The following is a 22,495-nucleotide window of genomic DNA, read 5'->3' as shown; positions in this document are numbered from 1 at the left end:
CCAATATGCAGGAAGAATGCAGCAGGCCAGGGAGCGTCTATGAAACATAAGAATATAAGAAGTAGGAGCAGGAGTAGGCCATTTGGCCCGTCGAGCCTGCTCCACCATTCATAAGATCATGGCTGATCTCCACCTACCTGCCTTTTCCCCATAACCCTTAATTCCCCTACTATGCAAAAATCTATCCACCCTTGTCTTAAATATATTTACTGATGTAGCCCACACTGCTTCATTGGGCAGAGCATTCCACAGATTCACCACCCTCTGGGAAAAGCAGTTCCTCCTCATCTCCATCCTAAATCTACTCCCCCAAATCTTGAGGCTATATCCTCCAATTCTAGTCTCACCAACCAGTGGAAACAACTTTCCTGCCTCTATCATATCTATCCCTTTCATAATTTTATATGTTTCTATAAGATCTCCACTCATTCATCTGAATTCCAGTGAGTACAGTCCTAGGCAACTCAATCTTTCCTCATAGTGTAACTCCCTCATCTCTGGAATCAACCTGGTGAACCTCCTCTGCACCACCTCCAAAGCCAGTATATCCTTCTTCAAGTAAGGAGGCCAGATCTGCATGCAGTACTCCAGGTGCAGCCTCACCAGTACCTTGTACAGTTGCAGCATAGCCTCCCTGCTCTTAAATTCAATCCCACTCGCAATGAAAACAAACATCCCATTTGCCTTTTTGATAGCCTGCTGCACCTGCAAACCAACCTTCTGTGATTCATGCACAAGGACTCCTAAGTCCCTCTGAAAAACAGCAGCATACTGCAAATTTTTACCATTTAAATAAAAATCAGATCTTCCATTTTTCCTTCCAAAGTGGATGACCTAGCATTTACCAACATTGTACTCCATCTGACAGACCTTTGCCCACTCATTTAACCTATCTATATCTCTCTGCGGACTCTCCATATCTTCTACACAATTCGCTTTTCCACTCAATTTAGTATCATCAACAAACTTAGATACACTACACTTGGTCCCCTCTTCCAGATTGTTAATGTATATCATGAACAGTTGCGAGCCCAGCACCGACCCCAGTGCACTGCTCACCACTGATAGCCAACCAGAGTAACACCTGCGTATCCCAACTCTCTGCTTTCTATTGGTTAACTAATCCTCTATCCATGCTGATACATCACCCCCAATTCTATGCATCTTTATCTTAAGGATAAGTCTTTTATGCAGCAATTTATTGAACGCCTTCTGGAAATCCAAGTAAATAACGTCCATCTGTTCCCCTCTATGCACTGCACTCGTTATATCCTCAAAGAACTCTAGTAAGTTTGTCAAACAGGACCTGCCTTTGCTGAATCCATGCTGTGTCTGCCTGATGGATCCATTTCTTTCCAGATGCCTTGCTATTTCTTCTTTAATAATAGCTTCTAGCATTTTCCCAACTACAGATGTTAAAATAACTGGCCTATAGTTACCTGCCTTTTGCCTACATCCTTTTTTGAACAGTGGCATGACATTTGCTATCTTCCAATCTGCCAGGACCTGCCCAGAGTCCAGAGAATTTTGGTAAATCATCACCAAAGCCTCTACTATAACCTCTGCCATTTCTTTCAGTACCCTGGGATGCATTCCATCAGGACCAGGGGACTTGTCTATCTTTAGGCCCACAAGTTTACTCAGGACTACCTCTTTAGTGATAGCTATTGTATAAAGGTCCTCACCTCCCATCACATTCATACCATCTCTCTTTGTCATGTTAGATGTGTCCTCCACCATGAAGACCAGCACAAAATAGTCATGCAAAGCCTCGGCCATTTCCACATTACCCGATATTAATTCCTCCTTCTCGTCCTCCAAGGGAACTTTGTTCACTTTAGCCACCCTTTTCCGCTTTATATAATTATAAAGCTTTTACTGTCCATTTTTATATTTTGTACTAGTTCATTTTCATAATCTTTCTCCCTTTCTTTATTACTCGCTTACTGGTTCTTTGTTGCTTTGTAAACTTCCCAATCTTCCAGTTTCCCACTACTCTTGGCAACTTTGTACACACGAGCTTTTAGTTTGATGCCTTTTTTTTATCTGCTTAGTTATCCAAAGCTGGCTGTCCCCACCCTTACTGCCCTTGCTTTTAACTGGAATATACTTCTGTTGAGCACCATGAAAAATTTCTTTGGAAGTTTTCCACTGTTCCTCAACCGTCCCAACATAAAGCCTGTGTTCCCAGTCTACACTAGCCAAATCCTCCCTCATCCCATTGTAGTCTCCATTGTTTGGGCTTAATACACTGGTTTTCAATTGAAACATTGCACCCTCCATTTGTATGAGAAACTCAATCATACTGTGATCACTCTTTCCAAAAGCATCCCTAACTACAAGAAGAGAAGAGTAGCAGTTGACATTTCATGCCGAGACCCATAGATGGTACCTGACCTGCTGAGTTCCTTCTGCATTTTGTAAGAATATATTAAATGCCACACTGTGCAGGTTTGCATGCAAAACCATCTTCCAAAAAAGGAGCTGCATAGTTCCCAGCAGAATACGGAATAATAACTTTATAGCTATAGTCACTGGGTAGAGCACTAGATCTCAGTGGAACTCCTTCCTTGGCAACTGCTGGACAGCAGCATTAAAGGCTGCCATGGAGGCAAGGGAAATAAGGAGCAAGGGAGACATAGTGATATGTGCTATTTTATTTTATTTACCCCTCACTTACCCTCCCTCCTCCATATCTGGTCCAACCAACTGCCCGTGCCAGCGAGTAACCTTGACTCATTTGATCCAGGGGATAGAGACCTAAGAATGAAGCTCTGATATGAAAAAGGCTTTGAGGTGTGAAGGAAGCACCACTGTTGCAGTTTCCAATATCCTGAAGACTGAGGCATCAGCTACTGAGTGCAAAAATATTGATATCACGGTAATTGATATCTCAGTGGCAAATGCCTGTGTAATTTGCCTCCTTGTTTTGCTTACCTTCAATGGAGGTCCTGGGTTGTATCCTAGAACGTTGATATAATGTGGATATGAGCTATGTATGTCTTGCAGGAGCATTAAATGTACAAGTGGCAGTAATAAAGTTTTATTTGTGCTAAGGTGAATTGTGTATTGACAGGGACACGCCAGCCTCCCAATAGGTGCAATTTCACCTCAAAATGATTCTCTGACACCAGTTTCAAGAAAAATTTGCATATGACAAACATATGTAATTGGATCCAACTTCCCTGCAGCAGTTATAAGTTATCTTGTCAGATGTTACTGAAATACGTTTTTTGTGAAGTTAAGCACCATGGCTTTATCAATTATTCCAGCAGTAAAATTGTCTGACAATTGCATAAATACTGTAATAAAATTCTAAATTTTAACTGCAAAATGATCCAATCCCAAATGAATGTCAGACGCAAGAATTGCTATCCAGATTTTAAACATTCATATTCAGTGTTAACATTGTTTTTCTATGTGCTTGCTAATGCAATTCAATCCTTGATGTACTTTCTCTAATTCACTGCTAAAACATTTAACCTATATTGACTGATGGCTACTGAATCTTTCCTTAAACTCTAATACTCAAAGATCCCCGGTTAAAGAGTAAGACTTACAGTGTTGTAGCCAGGTCTCCCACTGAGAACCCTCCAAAATGGAATACAAGATACGTAATATCACATTATGTTGGAACTTGTACAGGTCTAAATATTTTATAATCTTCAACAGTGGCCAATGTACAGTGTTTGCCTGCTCTTACCCAAGAAAATTCGATTTCGCTTGTTCAAATCTTGATGTTTAAACGAGTTCAAATCTTTGCAGAAACAACTTCTATTGAGGACAAATGCCATTCTCTTTCTAAAATGCAATTCTCAGTAAAATATGCAAGTGACAGTGGCCTGCTGGTGGGCCTGGAGGATGTTACCGAGGTTTTCTGCGTTGTGCATGTGGATATGATTTTGGACAATGGACTATGAGTTTTTTTTAAATCTTATAGTTTTTTATATTCTGAGCTTTTGTCCATTTTTTAAATCATTTTTTGTGTGCAGGGGAGGGGGATTTGGAGGGGGTTGATGCTTGTGTCGCAGTTCTTTTTTATTCTTGGTATCACGGCTATAAGGGGAAGAAGAATCTCAGAGTTATATACTTTGATGATAACCCTTTGAATCCTTTGAAATTGGTGGCTATATTTGACTTAACATCAGTTCATACCATATTATTATGATTATGTATAGGATCCCAAAAACGTGCGCTCAGTCTTATCAGTTCTAGCAAGTCATGTAGAGGCCTCTATGGTTTGCAGGGAATACCAATGTAACCAAGGCATGTTGATGAACAGAAGGACACTAGGATTCAAATCCATATTTCCCTGAAAGTGCCAACATAGCTAGATTGGGTGGTGAAGAAGACTTACGGTATTTATAGGCTGGGGCATAGAATATAAAAGTTGGGACGTTATGTTACAACTTTACAAAACATATGGCAGATGCTCTTATTGTATGGTAAATGTTGACCCTACCCCAGGAAGTTGTAGATTGCGGTTCTTTAGAAGTACTTAAAGTGGAATTTAACAAATGTTTGTAAGATTGACCATTGAGGGCTGTGAGGATTCAACACAGAGCAGAAGTTGACGCCCGGAGTAGTTCAACCATGATCATATTGAATGATGAGACATACTGGAGGGACCTGCTGGTCTCTTCTTGCTCCCCTTTTCACTTGTGGGTGAACAAAAAGGGACTGCAGCAGAAAGATAAGAACATAAACATCAGAAATTCTGCAGAAACTGGAAATCCAGGGCAACACACACAAAATTCTGGAAAAACTCAGCAGGTCATGCAGAATATACAGAGAGTCATCGCTACAGGCCAATGCCCTTCATCAGGACTGGAAATGTAGGTGGAACGTGGGGAGAGAGGAAGGAGTGCAAGCTGGAAGGTGATAAGTGAAGCCAAATGAGGGGGAGAAGGATGAAGTAAAAGGCTGGGAGATGATAGGTGAAAGAGGTAAAGGACTGAAGAATAAGGAATCCGATAGAGAGGACAGAGGACCATGTGAGAAAGGGAAGGAGGAGGGGCACCAAAGGGAGGTGAGGGACATGTATGGAGAAGGATAAGAGGGGAGCCAGAATGAGGAATGGAAAAAGAGGGAAGGGGAGGGGGATGAAATTACTGGAAGTTAGAGAAATTGATAGTCATGCCATCATTGCCATACAGAGATTAACCAGCCAGAATATGAAGTATAAAAGTTGCTGGTGAACGCAGCAGGCCAGGCGGCATCTCTACGAAGAGGTACAGTCAACATTTCAGGCCGAGACCCTTCATCAGGTCTGACGAAGGGTCTCGGCCTGAAACGTTGACTGTACCTCTTCCTGGAGATGCTGCCTGGCCTGCTGCGTTCACCAGCAACTTTTATGTGTGTTGCTTGAAATTCTAGCATCTGCAGATTTCCTCGTGTTTGCGAGAATATGAGGTATTACTCCTCCAACTTGAGTATAGACTCATTGTGGCAGTAGAGAAGGCCATGGACTGACATGTCAGAATTGGAAAAGGAATTATAGTCACCACAAAATGCTACCTTTTGTGGCAGACAAAGTGAAGGTGCTCAATGAGGCAGTCCCTCAGTTTCCATTAGGTCTCACTGATGTAGAGGAGGCCACACCAGGAGCACCAGATGCAGTAGACGACTCTGAGAGACTCGCAGGTAAATATTCCTTCACCTGGAAGGACTATTGGAGGTTTTGAATGGAGGTAAGAAAAGGGGTTTAGGAGTAAAGGACCAAGTTCTTCTCTATGGCAACTGAAGCTGCCCAGAATGGCTGGAAGACCAAGATTTTCCCTGTAGAAGTGGGATGCAGGGGATTTGTTGCTACATCTACGACCAGTCTATTGAAGAAGGTGGGGGTGAGGGGTCATTCCCTCCAACAAGCAATCAAGTCCTTGTCAAATGCAGCAGAAGAAAGCAGCAATTGGATTTGGATTAAAAGGAAAGACAACAACTGGGCTGCAAGATGAAGACAGGAGGGTATGGAACTGAGGGGGGTGTATCTGGAATGCCAGGTGGCACCGTTGAGCCCACTGGAGATGTCCTGGGCTTATCAATGAAACGTCAAAGAAGGAGGGTGCCCACCTGATGATCCCGATGATGTATCTACCCTCCCTCCTTGTCACCACTCCAAACCCACTGCCAACATTGAGAGTGCCAACTTACCATAGGGATTGAAACATCAAGTCCTAGTAGCTCTACTCAAAAGAGTCTCGAACCATTGGAATTTTCTACCCCAGAGAACTGTGAAGGCTGAATATATTCAAGGTCTAGTCAATTGTTTAAAATACAGGGAAAGCTAGAATTTTAGGGAATAAGCTGCGATGTATAGTTGAAGCAAAGATCAGATCAGTCATGAGCTTAAGTAGAGAAGCAGGCTCAATGGTCATATAAGCTTCTGCTGCTCAAATCAATTGCCCTCACAAACCTTTCCGTCTGTACACAGCATGTGAAAGCCTCTGTCCCTGATGTATAATTGGAAAAATTGTTGAGGTGTGAAAGTTTAACAGTAATTTCTTGTGTTTATCATCATAAATATCTCAGAGGAGGACAATAGAAAATACTTGACACTGTCCAGTAGCAAAATATTCTGTCCCATAAATACCCTTTAACCTTGCTTCAATCAAGGTTTTAACCTCTGAATTTTCCATGAAAAGAGGCACAGATGATAGAGAAAGGAACCAAACACATTTACTTTTAGATGCCCAGTATCAGCAGCGACAACATAGAATAAACCACTCACTATTCCCAACAATGTCGTTAAGCTTAAACCAGAGAAAGTCTGCAGATGCTGGAAGTACAAAGCCACACACAAAATGCTGGAGAAACTCAACAAGTCAGGCAGTATCTGTGGAAAAGAGTCGACATTTCAGGCTGAAACCCTTCTTCAGGCCCGGTTAAGCTGATCCTCAGTATAAAGCTCTTAGCCACGGACTATTTTAACATATTATAGCTTTAGTTTTGTAGCATTAAAAAAAATCTTAATTTTTTCAATTTCCTTCAATGCTGTGCATTACTTTCCTTTTCCACATATCTCTTTACCTCGTTACATGCTGTCATTGAAAATAAGATTGTTTATAATGAAACAGAAAGTATTACAACTTTGGAGATGCTTGAACCACTGTAATTTTTATTCAGTTCGATGAGAACATCTGCTTATGTCTGAAACAAATACAGTGCCACCTTTAGTTGTGTTCTATATTTTTTATGAATCCGTACATAGGAATTCCGAGCAATTGTCAGCCATTTGAACCTTTGCAAAGTTTTTCTTCCAAACCAGAAAGTCTTAATTGTAAACCCCGTGATTTGAAATTGAGGTAATTCATATAGACACAACAGAACATGGATCTCCTTGCCAGTTTAAAGATGAATTTTACTGGGATAGCCCAACATTTATAAATATGCAAGTAGTATGAGCTCTTTGCTGTAATGACCACCTTCATATCAGAATTAGTTACTTCCATGAAGTCAAACATTTTATTCAGTCTGTGTGTTTTGAGTTTTGAGCTACTGCGGAGTGTGGGTTGTGGCTGCTATATTATCGGCAAACAGCAAGTCTCCCATCCTAGCCTTGCACACTTTGGCTTTGGCTCTCAGGTGGACGTGGTTAAAAAGCCAGTCATCTGAACTAGTATGGAGTTATACCAAATACAATGCCAAATACGTGCCTCAGGACAAAGCAAAGAAGACTGGGGCAAGAACACAGTCCTGCTTAATGCCGCTGCTTATGTCAAAGTTCTCCGAAGAGCTGCTGTTCTACTGCACAGTTCCCTTCATGTAGTTGTGGAAGGATTTGATCATTTTGTGTAGTCTTGATGGGCAGCCTAACTTAGAGAGGATCTAAAAGAGGCCACCTCTGCTGACCAATTCACATGCCTTGGTGAGGTCAATGAATGCAATATGCAGAGGCTTCTTTTGGTTTTTTTTTTTGCATTTCTCCTAGAGTTGGAGGAGAGAGAAAATCATGTCCACAGTTGACCTTCCAGTACGGAAGCCACTCTGTGCCTCCAGGTAGACACATTCAGCCAACTTCTGTAATCGGACCAAGAAGACTTGGGCGAAGACTTTGCCGAGAAAAGGGAGACACCACTGTGGTTGTTACAGGTTCTTCTCTAGAGGGTAATGATCTTGATGTCCGTCATATCCTGTGGTGCAGCTCCTTCCTGCCAGGAAAGGACAGGTCAGGGAATCAAGAAAATAATTTATGGAGCGGAACTAAAGCAAAATGCTTCAGATGTTGAAAATACCCAGCTGGTCAGACAGCAGATGTGGAGAGAGAAAGAGAGTTAACATTTGCACGTTGATGACCTTTCATTAGAATATTGTTCAGAATCAGAGTTATGATGAAAGTTTATTAACCTGAAACATTAACTCAGATCCTCTCTTCACAGATTCTGCCAGAATTGCTGAAAATTGCCAACATTTTCTGCTTTAGTTTCAGCAAGCTCTTTACATTTATCTTTGGTAGGTGGCCAACTGCCCAGTTGCATTGTAAATGAATATATCCTGCTGAGTGCATTTCTGAAAGTAGTGCAGTTACAAATGCTCTTGAGATGACAGAGAATTAGAAAATTAAAGACAATTTTTCGCATTAGACGGCACCAGGAAACACTGAGACGTTTTGCAGGATTCACCTTAACATCTGATCCTAACTCATTCCCTGCAGTATGTCCAATTTGTGGAATTTCAACAGATTTTAGAATATTTAAAAACTTTTTTGTTTGATTAGTGAAAATAAAATGTTAATAACTAATCTCTGATGGAAATTATACTACTTGTTTGACTTTGTCTGCTAGGGTGAATTCTGGGGGGCATGTGTAGAGACATTTAATGAGATAGAATTCACCAAGACTGTTAAGGGGTAAGTTTGCCATCTATGTTATGTGCTACGCTGTATGTTATTACATTTTGGGGGCGTCTTTTTTCTTATATATATACATTGTCATTTGTTGGCTGAGGGAATAAAGTGTGCGTTAGAAGTAATTACACTTGTGTCAATTTTTGTCGACACTCCTATACTGGTGACCCCAGCATTCCTCCAGATGATTCTGGAGTGAATTCGCTCATTTTACAATCATGACTGCAAACGCCTTTGCTCTCAAGCTCCCTGAATTCTGGCAAGAGCATGCCGCAGTTTGGTTTGCTTAGGCAGAGGCCCAGCTTGCAGTGCGGAGAATCTCGCAGGATGATATGAAATATTACTATGTCATTGCAGCGTTAGACTGCTCTACGGCAACCAGGATGATGAGTGTCCTACAGCACCCTCCGGAAGTTGGCAGGTACAAGACTTCCAAAATTTCCGAGTCTGAGCACGCCCGCCGGCTCCTCTCACTGCCCGACTTAGGCGACTCCAAGCCGTCGGAGTTGATGGACCACTTGTTATCCCTCCTTGGCGGATACCAGCTGTTTTTCATCTTCAGAGAGCCTTTCCTGCAACAACTACCGGGCGAGGTGCGGTTGGCTCTGGCTGGCTCTCCCCTCAAAGACCTCCGGGCTCTAACGAGAGAGGCTGACGAAGTGTTTTCCTTCACCAAGAGGGCCTGTGCAGCTATGCGGCTGGATGAGTTCGCAGCCTTGCCGCCTCCTGAACATGAAACAACCTCCGCGGCTCAACGACGGTTTCCTACCCTGTGTTTCTACCACGTGAGGTTTGGGCCTGGAGCTAAGGTGTGCCGCCCACCCTGCGAGTTCAAGGAGTCTGGAAACGACGGCCAGCGCCCGTTAGCTGCTATGGGCGTCGGCAGGTCAGGCAGTCTGTTGTTCACTACAAACTCTGTTTCAAGGCGCCATTTCCTCTGTGACACGGGCTCTCAGATGAGTGTCCTACCCACATCTAAATTGGACATACAAACTAGGTAATATGGACCATCTCTTAAGGCTGCGAACGGCAGCACCATTCAGACTCTTGCTAAGCGTAAGATGGCATTGTGCTTCAGCGGGCAGAAGTTCAGCTGGAATCTTGTGTTGGCAGCAGCGTCTACACTCCTGCTGGGCACCGACTTCCTTTCTGCCTACAGCTTTCTCATTGATGTCCAGAACCGGGGCCTTGTCAATGCAGAGACTTCCTACCCCCTCCCCCCTCTCCGGCACACTCAGCACCACCGGCACTTCAAAGTTGTCCAGTGCCCTTTACGCCTCCGACGACTTCCTCCGCCTCCTCGCTAAGTTCCTGGACCTGACCGAGCCCACCTTCTCCTCCTTTACCACTAAACACGGGGTGCAGCACCACACCCTCACCATCAGCTCGCCTGTGCACAACCGCACCAGGCACCCTGATCCGGAGAAACTAGCTGTCGCCAAGGCTGAGTTTGATGCTGTGGAGCACCTAGGTATCATCAGGCGGTCGAGCAGTTTATGGGCTTCCGCTCTCCACATCGTGCGAAAACCGGGTGGTGGGTGGGGTCCATGTGAGGATTACCACTGCCTCAACAATGCCACGACTCCTGACCAATTCCGGATCCTGTGCATCCTGGATTCTTCTGCCCACCCGGCAGGGAAAGTTATTTTTTCAAAGGTGGACCTCATTCGCGGTTATCACCAGGTCCCTGTCCACCCAAGTGACATTCCTAAAACTGCTGTTATTACACTGTTTGGTGTGTCTGAGTTCCTTCGAATGCCATTCAGGCTGAAGAGCGCAGCCCAGACCTTCCAGTGCCTCATAGACAGTGTTCTCAGGGATTTGCCATTCTTGTTTGTTTACCTAGATGACATTTTGGTCGCAGTTCTTCTAGTGATGAACATCTCTTACACTTGAGAACCCTTTTCAAATGCTTTAGTCAGCATGGTCTTATTGTGAATCCGGTGAAGTGCCAGTTTAGACTATCCGTGGTCAATTTCCTCGGACACCGCGTCAATGTAGCAGGGGCAGGCCCCTCCTGGCTAAAGTTGAGGCCATTAAGCGTTTTCCTCGGCCAGTCACCGTTAAGGTCCTGAAGGAGTTTTTGGGCATGGTGAACTTTTATCACCATTTTGTTCCCAAAGTAGATCAGCTCATGTGCCCCCTCTAAGAGGCCCTTAAGGGCAAAGCAGCCAAGCACGTCATGGAGGAAAGGTTCAAGGCATTCTCGGACACTAAACAGGCATTAGCTAATGCAACACTGCTGGTGCACCCCCTCGGCACAGTTGGTCAACGGCGTTTGGCAGCCTCTCTCCTTTTTTGGCCATAAGCTTCAACTGCGCGAGCGCAAATACGGCACATTCGACTGTGAGGTTCTCAGTCTGTGCTTGGCAGTGTGGTGTTTTCGTTTTCTCCTAGAGGGCCGTCCATTTATGGCTGTTGTGGATCATAAGCCCCTCATATTCGCCATGGCTAGGGTCTCTGAACCGCAGTCTGTTCAACAGCAGCGCCATCTTTCTTTCATTTCAGAGTTCACCACGGGCGTCCAGCATGTTGCAGGGAAGCATAACCTAGTGGCTGACTGCCTTTCCCGGTCCTTCACTGGTGCTGTCCATCTGGGCGTGGACTACGTTCAGAGGGTAGCAGACCAGGTTTTGGACACGAGCATGCAGGCGCTGCATTCGACAGACACGGGGTTGAAATTGGTGGACGTTACTTTCAGTGACAGCGGCGTGTTACTACTGTGTGATGTGTCAATGAGGCGACCCAGGCTGGTTGTGGCAGCGAGCTTGTGGTGGCGAGTCCACCGGCTTTCTTACTCGGGCCAGAGGGCGGAAACTGGTGACAGAAAAGTTTGTGTGGCACGGGCTTAAGAAGGATGTCAGGGATGGGACTAGTGCTTGTTTGGCATGTCAACACGCAAAGATGCATTGACACGTCACGGCTCCTTTAACTCTTTTCACCGTCCCTGAGCAGCGTTTCGACCACGTGAATGTGTATTTGGTTGGCCCGTTGCCCCTATCCCGCAGGTTCAAAAATAATAGACATTTTTTCCCATTAGACAGCACCAGGAAGCACTCAGATATTTTGCAGGATTCACTTTAACATCTGATCCTAACTCATTCCCTGCAGTGTGTCCAATTTGTAGAATTTCAACAGATTTTAGCATATTTTAAAAGTTTTTGTTTGATTAATGAAAATAAAGTGTTAATGATGAATCACTGATCAAAGTTATACCACTAGTCTCTTTAGCAATTAAGTCACAGCCCCACCTAAGAGAAAAGAAACCAACAAACTCCCACACCTATCAACATTCTCCAGAAATTAAGTTAAGGCAGGCACAATTTGATATATTTTAATAACCATGAGGACAAAGGATTCATGACGAGAGAACTAGAATTAATAATAAAATTAGTCTTATTACTTTATAGTGATGCATTAATATTATTATATTTATTTGATTTATTTTTGTCATTTAAATTATGTATAATTTATGTTAGCTTGTATTTGTAATATACTGTGCTGTTGCTGCATAAGCAAATTTCCACTGCAATTATGTCCTGTGTATGCATGCCTATGACGATAAACTAGAAATCAGTATGCTGTATGGCTGGAGAATTTGAAGACAGTAGTAGTTTCTTACCCATTGTTTCTGAATCTGTACTTTATCAACACAAGAGATTTAGCAGATGTCGGCAGTCCAGAGTTACACACACACAATTCTGGAGGAACCTGATAAGCTCTTTACTCCTTTCCGTAGATGCTGGCTGACCTGTTACATTCCTCCTGCGGCTTCTCTACTTTATTCTCATTTAGCTTAGAGTCGCCCTACTTTATAAACGCAATACACTCACCTTCTAAGAATGAAAATATCATTTAGTATGCAGGGATGCTGGTTACTACAATTGTCAAATCAGATTACTGTTTACTTTTTAGAGGAAGAAGGTCTAATGCAATGCAGTAATTGGAAAATGCAAAGTGCAAATATTATTCTGTCATCATGTCTGCCTTTCATATACACTCAGTGGCCACTAAATTAGGTACACTTGTTCATTAATGCAATATCTAATCAGACAATCATGTGGCAGCAACTCAATGCTTAAAAGCGTGAAGACATGGTTAAGACTTTCAGTTGTTGTTCAGACCAACCATCAGAACGGGAAAGAAATGTGATCTAAGTGACCTTGATGGTGAAGTGATTGATAGTGCCAGACAGGGAGGTTTGGCCAAAATCAAAGGAGGTGATGTATCAGCAGAAAGGAGAGACATTGAAATCTGGCTGAATAGTGGTGCCACAACAGCAATCTCTCACTCAATATCAGCAAGACCAAGGAGCTGATTATTGACCACAGGAGGAGGAAACTGGAGGTTCATGAGCCAGTACTCATCAGGAGAATCAGAGGTGGAGAGGGTCAGCAACTTTAAATACCTTGGTGTTATCATTTCAGAGGATCTGTCCTGCACCTAGCACATAAGTGCAATTGTGAAGAAAGCATGGCATGCCTGTACTTTAGAAGTTTGCAAAGATTTGTCATGACATATAAAACTTTGACAAACATCTATAGATGTCTGGTAGAGAGTATATTGACTGATTGCACCATGGCCTGGTATGGAAACATCAATTCCCTTGAATGAAAAAGCCTACAAAAAGTGCTGGAAACAGCCCAGTCCATCATGGGTAAAGCTCTCCCCGCCATTCAGCACTTCTATATAGAGTGCTTTCACAGGAAAGCAGCATCCATCATCAGGGACACCCACCACCCCGGTGATGCACTCTTCTCACTGCTGCCTTCGGGGGAAGGTACAAGAGCTTCGGGACCCACAGCTCCAAGCTCAGGAACAGTTATTACCCCTCAACCATCAGACTCTTGAATCAGAGTGGATAACTTCACTCAACTTTACTCGCCCCAAAACTTAACTAGTCTCAATGAACTGGATTCACTTTCAAGGACTCTATATCTCATGGTTCTTGTTATTTATTGCTTATTTATTTATTACTATTATTTCTTTTTTTCTTTCGTATTTGGCATGGTTTTCTGTCTTTTGCACATTGGTTGTTTGTCCATCCTGTTGGGAGCGGTCTTTCATTATGTTTCTTGGATTTTCTGAGAATGCCTGCAAGAAAATGAATCTCCAGGTTGTATATGGTGAGATATATGTAATTTGGTAATAAATTTACTTTGAACTTTGAGTATTTCAAAAACTGTTGAGCTCCTGGAATTTTCATACACACCACTCTCTAGAATTTACAGAAAATGGTGCAATAAACAAAAAAACATCTAGTGAACAGCAGTTCTGTGGGTAAAAATGCCTTGTTAATGCGAGAGGTCAGAGGAGAATTGGCAGACTGGTTCAAGCTGACAGAAAGGTTGCAGTAACTCAAATAACCACACATAATTTGGAGAAGGTCAGTAACCTTAATTCCTGGCTGTCACTATCTCAGAGGACCTGTCCTGTACCCATCATGTTAATATAATTGCAAAGGAAGCACGACAGTGCCTCTACTTCCTCAGGAGTTTGCAGAGATGCAGATGTCATCAAAAACGTTGACGAACTTCCATAGATGTGTGATGGAGAGTGTACTGACTGGCTGCATTACAGCCTGGTATGGGAACACCAAAACTTTTGAGCAGAAAATCCTACAAGATGTAGTGAATTTGGCGCAGTACATCACAGGTAAAACCTTCCCAACAATTGAGCGCGTCGGTATGAAATGTTGCCGTAGTAAACTAGCAACCATCATCAAAGATCCTCACCACCCAAGCCATGCTCTTTTCTTGCTGCTGCCAACATGTGGAAGGTACAAGATCCTCAGTTACCACCCCTCAACCATTAGGCTCTTAAAAGGGAGATAACTGCACTCATTTAAGCTTTCTTTTATCTTGTTATTTCATGCTTGTTATTAATTGCTAATTATTTAAATTTGTGTTTGCATAGTTTGTTTTCCATTGGTCCTGTTTACAGTTACTGTCCAGTAGATTTACTAAATATGCCTGCAGAAAAAGAATCTCGGGGTTGTATGTGGTGACATGTATGTACTTTGATAATAAATTTTATTCTGAACTTTGGACTTTATATTTTGTACAACAGTAGAATCAAGAATCAAGGTTGTATGATGTCATTTCCTGTACACAAGTGTAAAAGAGAACAAAGTAATTGTTACTCCTGATCAGACGCTGCACGAGAAAACAGAAGATGAAGACACAAAATAATAATTAAAAAGAGTAAATATAAATACATAAGATAGTTTATATACATTGATTGCAAGTCAATACAGTGACACCAAGCTGTACACAAGGTGACTGACGGGAAATAATACAGTAGAGTTGGAGTTAGTGGGTGGAGGTGTTGATCAGCCTTACTGCTTGGGGAAAGGAACTGCAGTTGAGCCTGGTGCTCCTGGTGTGGACGCTACGTAGTATCCTTCCCGGTGGGAGTGGGACAAACACTCCATAATCAGCTTGAGTGGGATCCTTTGTGATGTTTCTGGCCCTTTTCCAGCATCTTTCTGTCTATATGTCTGATGACGGGTAGGCTGGTGCCAATGATGCATCGGACAATTCTGTCTCCCTGCTGTAGACCCTTCCTGTCCGCCACAGTGCAGTTTCCGCATGCTGAAGTGCTGCATCTTGTTAGGATGCTCTCTATTCTGCATCTGTAGTACGATGTGAGTACAGAGATGCAAGATCCAGCTCACTTCAGCCCTCTCAGAAAGTAGAGGCATTGATGAGCTTCCTTGATTGTGCAGGATGTGTCCTGGGACCATGCCGGAGGCATCTCTGAATGCACAACATTTTGAATCTTCAAGTGGATGGGCTACAGCAGCAAAAGACCATGAATGTATACTCAGTGGCCACATTATGAGCTTCAGGTGGTACCTAATAAAGTGGCCAATGAGTGTATGTCATAGGTAATGTTTAATAGATTTGTTTCATCTTCTGTTTATTGTGAGCTATTCAATAGTAATTTTGCTTCATTTGGATTTGAAGTTAATTTTCTGCAAGTGGATGTTACAGCCATTGATCTAACCAGAAAATAATCTTCTGCTTCTCTTGCACAGGGAAAATCACTTACTTCGAAGCGGTTGACAAGCCTGGTGCAGTCTTACTGATGAGTTCACTCACCCTTCTGCTGAGGAGCAAGTCTGATCAGTTGTTCAAAGCTATAACTCACTGTGTATCCTGAACCCAAAAGACATTACACCATTCTTTGCATGAATGAGGATCTGACTTTTGTTTCCTCTGCGTGTGTACAAAGACATTGCAGATATATTGTATAAGGAGAGGGTGGGAAGGGAGGGACAAGTGCTCCCCAAATCTTTTACGTTTACTTCATCCAGTGCCATATCAACCAGTCGATGTGTGTTGACCTCCACTGATAATAAGTTAATGTTCATCATAACATTAAAACTCCAACTCAGAATATGATTTATACACCAAACTAACTCAGAAAGTCATTAAATGCTTATGATTCATACAGCGAGATGTTAGAAAGGATTATTATGTACATAGTACATACGCTATTGTCCACAATCCAACGATATGTTGCACCACAAAATACAATGAGCACGGAAAGATTCTATTACAAGGCTTATTAGAGTATCCTTGCTGAAAATAATCTGTGCTACAACTTAAGTGTTTTTGTGTCTTATTTTTATACAATTCACTATTTATTCCAGATTTATTAAAGTTTGTCTTTTTTTGTTTATTTTTCATGTTCATTTATTTTCCAAATTTTTTTTTAAGTTAGTTATTCATTGTTTTGATATTGTTTCATAAGATGAGAGCCATCATGTTAATTAAGTCAGCTCGTTTCATTTCTTAAAATTTCAAAGTAGTTATATGATATTGCAAATGGCTAGTCAATCTTGCTTGAAGAATATTAAGAAAAGCACTTAGCACCATAGAGATATTTTGTAAATTTTAGGTTTATTTCTTAATAACTAGGTAAGTCAAAATAAAATAAATATAATGAGTTTAAAGTAGTTCAGAGTTTGTTTAATATTTTCTTTGTAAGAAAATTTAAGTCTGTTGCAGATAATGCTGAAAAGCAGGCATGTATTTTAATAACTAAGTTGTGACAATCACTGAGAAGAGTTCTTGCAGGAATATTAGCTTATCTCAAGGATCTTACTTTTGCTTTAACATGTATTTGCTAATTCACTCACTAAAAAGAAAGGACATCTCGGATCAGCCTGTTGAAAGGGAAATCCTATAGGAACGTGAGGGCAACTTTTTTTACACAGCATGGTCAGTATATGAAAAGAGCTGCCAGAGGAAGTGGTAGAGGGAGGTACAATATGATTTAAAATACAGTTCACCAGGTACATGGATATGAACTGCTTAGACCAGGGGTTCCCAACCTCATTTATGCCATGGACCAATACCATTAATCAAGGGGTCCATGGACCCCAGGTTGGAAACCCCTGGTTTAGAGGGACAAGGGTCAAATGCAGGCAAATGTGGTTCACTTAGATGGGGGCTCACGGTCAGCATGGACAAGTTGGGATGTAGGGCCTGTTTCCATGCTGTATGAGAGTGTTTCTAATGAGCAGATCTGTTTCACTGAGAGATTAAAGTACAGCAGCCCCTTTATAAGTGATAACTACAATTCCTAATATTTTCAGGACCTTAGTCTTACTGTCCTTCCTCTCCTTTCCTGTCAGCAATTTGCAAGTCAGGCATTTTTATTTTTGAAAACAAAAAATAAAAAGAAGATGCAAAAAATTATCCAAATAACTATAGGCAAAAAACTGTCAGCAGGCACTAAATTTTGAAAAACCTCCTTTGTCTCCACAGTACTTCAGTCCAGATTCATAAGTGATCAGCAAGGGAGCAAAATGCCAATCTGACTATAAAATAAGAGGTTCCAATGTAAGCTACTTTCAGGAATAAAATAAACGGTTTCCACCTGGGAGAAATATCCAAATAAACCAGCTGACGATCCAGTACTAAACAACGAAAGTCATGGAGGGATGTAGCCTTGATTAAAATGGATAGGATGAGGATAACCTGAAGAAAGAGCCATGTAACTATTTGCTGAGGAAGGGACAGCAATGTGGCATTCACATTGAGATGCCCCACCAGAGGAACAATAAAGACGAGTACAAGAGCAGGTTAAATAGTCTTTAAAAATAAATTGATCTGGCATGAGAGCAATCATTGAAGAAGAAAGCCCGCAAGATGACCAAGGCTTTGTCTATACCACTGGTGGAAATATGACTTCCATTGCTAAATGCACTGCAGTTCTTCAGATCAATGCAACCTATTAACTTAACACACTGGATCTCAGGATTCACTTAATATTCCTATATTATTCTGAATAAAAACTATTATGGAATATACTCCTTGAAATCCTAACATCTGTGCTCAATCGCTTGCAGTGAATGCACATTGTTCATCTAAAGTGATGTTGCATTGATATCAAGGCCGTTTCCTTCCAGATGTAGAACACTACATGTAATTGAAGTCATAATACTGCAAAATGGGGATAAATATTGTCCCACTATTTGAGACTATATTCTCTTGTTTCTGTTATTTTATCTCGATTTAATCACCTAACTCATATTCCCTTCCCTCTGTTGACTCAACCTTTACGCTGATGACACCAACAACACTTCAAAATCCCTGTCAGTGGGTTATAATCCATTTTAAAAAGAATTGGTTTTCTTTCTGTCAGTCAGAGGATGGATTAGTGTAATTGAAATTAATCAGAGTTATGTGTCAAAATGCATCAGGGCTTTGCAACTAACCTGATCATTTCAAGAAAGTTGAAAACACAAATAAAGATTAGTCATCGTTGGCTGAGTTAGCATGGGTTATTTAACTAATGATTTCAGGAGCATTGATTTAATATTAAAAAGGCGGTTATTGGAGAAAGGTGTTACAATTTGAATAGAGATGGCAAATAATGATACATTAATTATCTTTTCACCTTTGGGACTTCAGCTTGAATCCAAAATATACCAAGCGATGATAAAGTTCTTTTCGGCACTTGCTGAAAATGCATCACAGGACATTGCAGGCAAACATAATTTTCCATCTGTTCACTTGAAAGCGAGTAATGCCAATGGGCAGCGTGCCCAGAATATGCTTACTGTAAGCACAGAATCGTCAAATTGCTTCTTAATGCCTCCACTCTGTACCTTGTCAACCTTGGATTTAAAATTAAGTTCAACAGTCATCATGGTTTATCATGCCAGGGCAAATGGAATATTTTAAAGCATTTGATTATCTCACTGCGAGGATGGTTGGTAGGAAAAAGTATTTGCAGCAGGTGATCTGCAGCTTTTTTAATGGGACTGTACCTGGTGTGAGAAAGATTAATGATTGCAGCCACAGGTGTACTGACTGTAGGCTGCCCATGTAGCTAAGAAAATGGAGTTTGTGGTTTTATTAGCTGTCAGTAGGACTTAACAACTGAAACAAGGCAATAAGTGTCTAGTTTTACAGATTCTGCTGATAGCCAGCATCTGGAAGCATACAGTCATGCAGAACTCAGATACCACAGGAATCATTTAGATGTGACCTACTTTCTGACTAATTTACTTATTCCTGCAGAAACTCCCTAATCTCAAATATCACTTTTAATTCAGCAAAAACATTGTGCATTTGTCTGCAATACATTCCTTGAACATGATTTTCATCTCACTGGTAGGTGTTTAAGCCTGCCTGCTCCAACAAGCTCAATAAAATAGCAACCTTAATGCCAATCAATGAAAGCCAGTCTGATAATTCTGCCAGTCACTCCTGTTGTTCTAATTCAACTTCTATTCTTTCCAACTTGTTGATTAAAACACCACCTGACAATAAATGCAGAGTTCAAATTAGTTAAATTTTAATCTATCCAGATTGACTGAAAGCAGTTTTAATTCATTTTCATTATTTTCAGTTATTTCTTCTTACCAAGACGGTGATGTCAGGTGATTCAGTCCACTGGTGTCTACTTCGGCCAGGGTCAAAGTTCAAAGTAAATTTATTACCATATACTACCTTGGCAGTAGCTGTCACACTCATTCTGCACACCATTCAGTGGTGGAGTGGACTGAGCACGGTTTTCAACTTCAGTAAGAAGATTTCCAAACAGAGTCATGCTTTCTGAAAGTACAGTGCATTACCTAAGTACTAAGGCTTCCACCTCCTCAAACTCAGCAGCAGTTGGCATGGAAGTGGATATAAAGTGTGAAATATCCCTGTCATGTCGAACTATCATTGTTTGTTAATGTACATATGTACATTAGATTGGTAAATAGTAGAGTGTCAACTATTATTACCCATTTTGGTGGATGCAATCTTGAATGGATTTTCTGCTGCTAAGATCCCACATTATATTTCCTAGAGTCTGATTTTGACATCAAATTCAATTAGAAGTAAATTTGTGACTATAGAGATATGTCTTTTCATTAGGACACTTTGCATCCACATTCTTTTTCTTTCTGAAGCATACTGATCATCAGGACTAATGATAACAACTGAGTAAAATATTTAAGCCAAGTTGTTTTACGGTTGCTCACAATTGTTTAATGTTTACGTAAAACACAACTTTCTTATGAACTGTGTCACAGACTATACTTGTAGAAGTAGGGGTGTTCGTCATTAAGGCATCTTACAAGAAATGTAAAGTATAATTAACTCAGAACTATAATTAAATCTTCACTGATTGAACATATATGGAGAGCCTGAACAATTTTCATATCTTACAAATTCTTTAGGAATTGTGATTACTCTTTATAGAATGATAATAAAATGTAGAAACTTATTGTCTCTGTGGTTGTAGTGGATTAAGATAAAAATTTCCAAGCAAATGGGTTGTAAAAAGTCACCTGTTCTTTTGCCTACAGTAGGTTTGCAAGCATTCATGTATCATTTTGGAAACTTTTGTACACCTAGATCCTACTATTTATCCAAACATCCCTTCAGTTTAATGCAATCTTTGTAGTTCTATGTACAGCAATGGTACTGTAGCAATCTTATCTATGCAGACTCTGTTTCACGCAATGCAAGTTCACAGCTTCACATAATTCAGTTAAGTGAACAACAGCAAATGCATTTATGTGCAGCCATTTTGGGTCATTATGAGGCTTTAAGGTTGGTAAAAAGACCACAAAGCCCCTGAAACAAACAATGTTGTCACTCTCATTATCAATCTGTCTGGCCTCATTCAGACTGCTGTGTTACAGATGTGCCATGTGTTGAGATTTTCAAGTAAATCTAAATGTGTTCTTCTTTCAGTTTCCAGGAATAACTGACAGCACTGTCAGCACTCCAATAATTGTACTTTTGAACTCTGTGTTCGAGTAGCCAGTGAGTGGATAGGGTAAAATTTCCCTTGTAGTGAAAAAATCTGTGAATACCTGTTTACTGCAATAATTAACTGTACAGCATTAGAATGTGCAAATTCCAAGACAGTGATTGTTATGGCATTAGTTAGAAGATTTTTCGTGTTTGTGTAAAGTAAACAAAAATGTTTTAGTCCCATTGGTCTACACTTGCACTCTCTAAATTGTTTTAAACTCCGATCAATTGTGACTACATATGTACCTGATTATTATACACATTTCCTTCCTGATTAACTTATAGCAGTATAGATTGATAACCATATTCTTTATACTTGAATGATAAGAGTTTTGAAGTATATGCATATTATACTACTCAGTTGTATTTAAAAATAATCCATTGGTTATCACAGACCTGGTGCTTATCTCCAAAAACTTAAAATGATTGTGAAGATTAAACAATGTTAATCTACTTGGTCATTTTAAATATTGACAACTGTCAAGAAATTTTCTTTATTATAATAACAAAATTCACGACTGTCACATAGTAAAAAATTATTGCTTTCACTTGCCAAAAAAACTCCCATTAAGGTATCCAGTTTTAAAATATGAAATAGAGCTCATCGATTTATAAAAGTGTTTATTCCGAATATTCTTTGAAGTTTAGCTCCATAATTTATAAGGAAAAGAAAAAGAAAACAATTTCAGTCAATTAATTATAATTAAAGAACTATTATTCGATGATGTTCCTTCTGATGGATCCCTCACATGGTCCACATTGTGATTACTACTATGAATTAATTTTGCATTGTAACACGTTGTAATTATACCCATCAACCATGTTCTGCTCTTTCATAGTGAACAAAATGATTATAACTGATGAACGGCCACTGTTCTGACACAGTAAATCTTATTTCTCTGCTATTATTATTTCACTTAGCTGATGCCGCTGTACCTGATGAATATTTCCAGCATTTCCTTTTTCTGTTACAATTAACTGTGAGAGTTGTCAACTTCCAGCAATAGAATTTATTATGAAATAATCCCAAGCTAAAATGGAGCAATTACCAGAAATCCAAACTAGCAATGAAGAACAGTGGGAATCCCCATATCCATAGAGCTTCTGTGGAAAAGGAAATGGAGTTAATGAGGCAGACAGACATTGACTTGGCCTAGGCCTTTCTACTGGTTCCTGCACTTGTCTTCCGTGCCCACACAACTCAACAGATTTGTGGAGGCTTTACGCCCTGTTTATGTTGGGAAGCAGCGTAGTCAGTCACTGATAATTGAGGAGGTAAAATCTGAGGCCCCACCCACAGATCACAGTGATGGTCTTTCAACACATTTGAATGGTCCCTGATGATCATAAATATTTAGAAAGACTAGGAATGCAATTAAAA

The 22,495-nt window shown here is 40.9% G+C and overlaps 1 protein-coding gene across 2 annotated transcripts in view; it reads left to right on the top strand.

Annotated features, from left to right (window-relative positions):
* The window catches only part of LOC134350422 (regulator of G-protein signaling 7), a 514,008-nt gene extending 492,254 nt beyond the window's left edge, over positions 1 to 21,754 (top strand). For both annotated transcript variants that reach the window (XM_063055597.1, XM_063055598.1), the window contains exon 17: positions 15,882 to 21,754. In XM_063055597.1, coding sequence (XP_062911667.1) covers positions 15,882 to 15,932 — 51 coding nt within the window. In that variant the 3' untranslated portion in view covers positions 15,933 to 21,754. The remainder of the gene's footprint in view (positions 1 to 15,881) is intronic.
* Positions 21,755 to 22,495: the final 741 nt, after the last annotated feature.

The sequence above is a fragment of the Mobula hypostoma genome, chromosome 8 (assembly GCF_963921235.1).
Source record: "Mobula hypostoma chromosome 8, sMobHyp1.1, whole genome shotgun sequence".
Taxonomy (NCBI): Eukaryota; Metazoa; Chordata; class Chondrichthyes; order Myliobatiformes; family Myliobatidae; genus Mobula; species Mobula hypostoma.
This window is presented reverse-complemented; position numbering and strand designations above follow the sequence as displayed.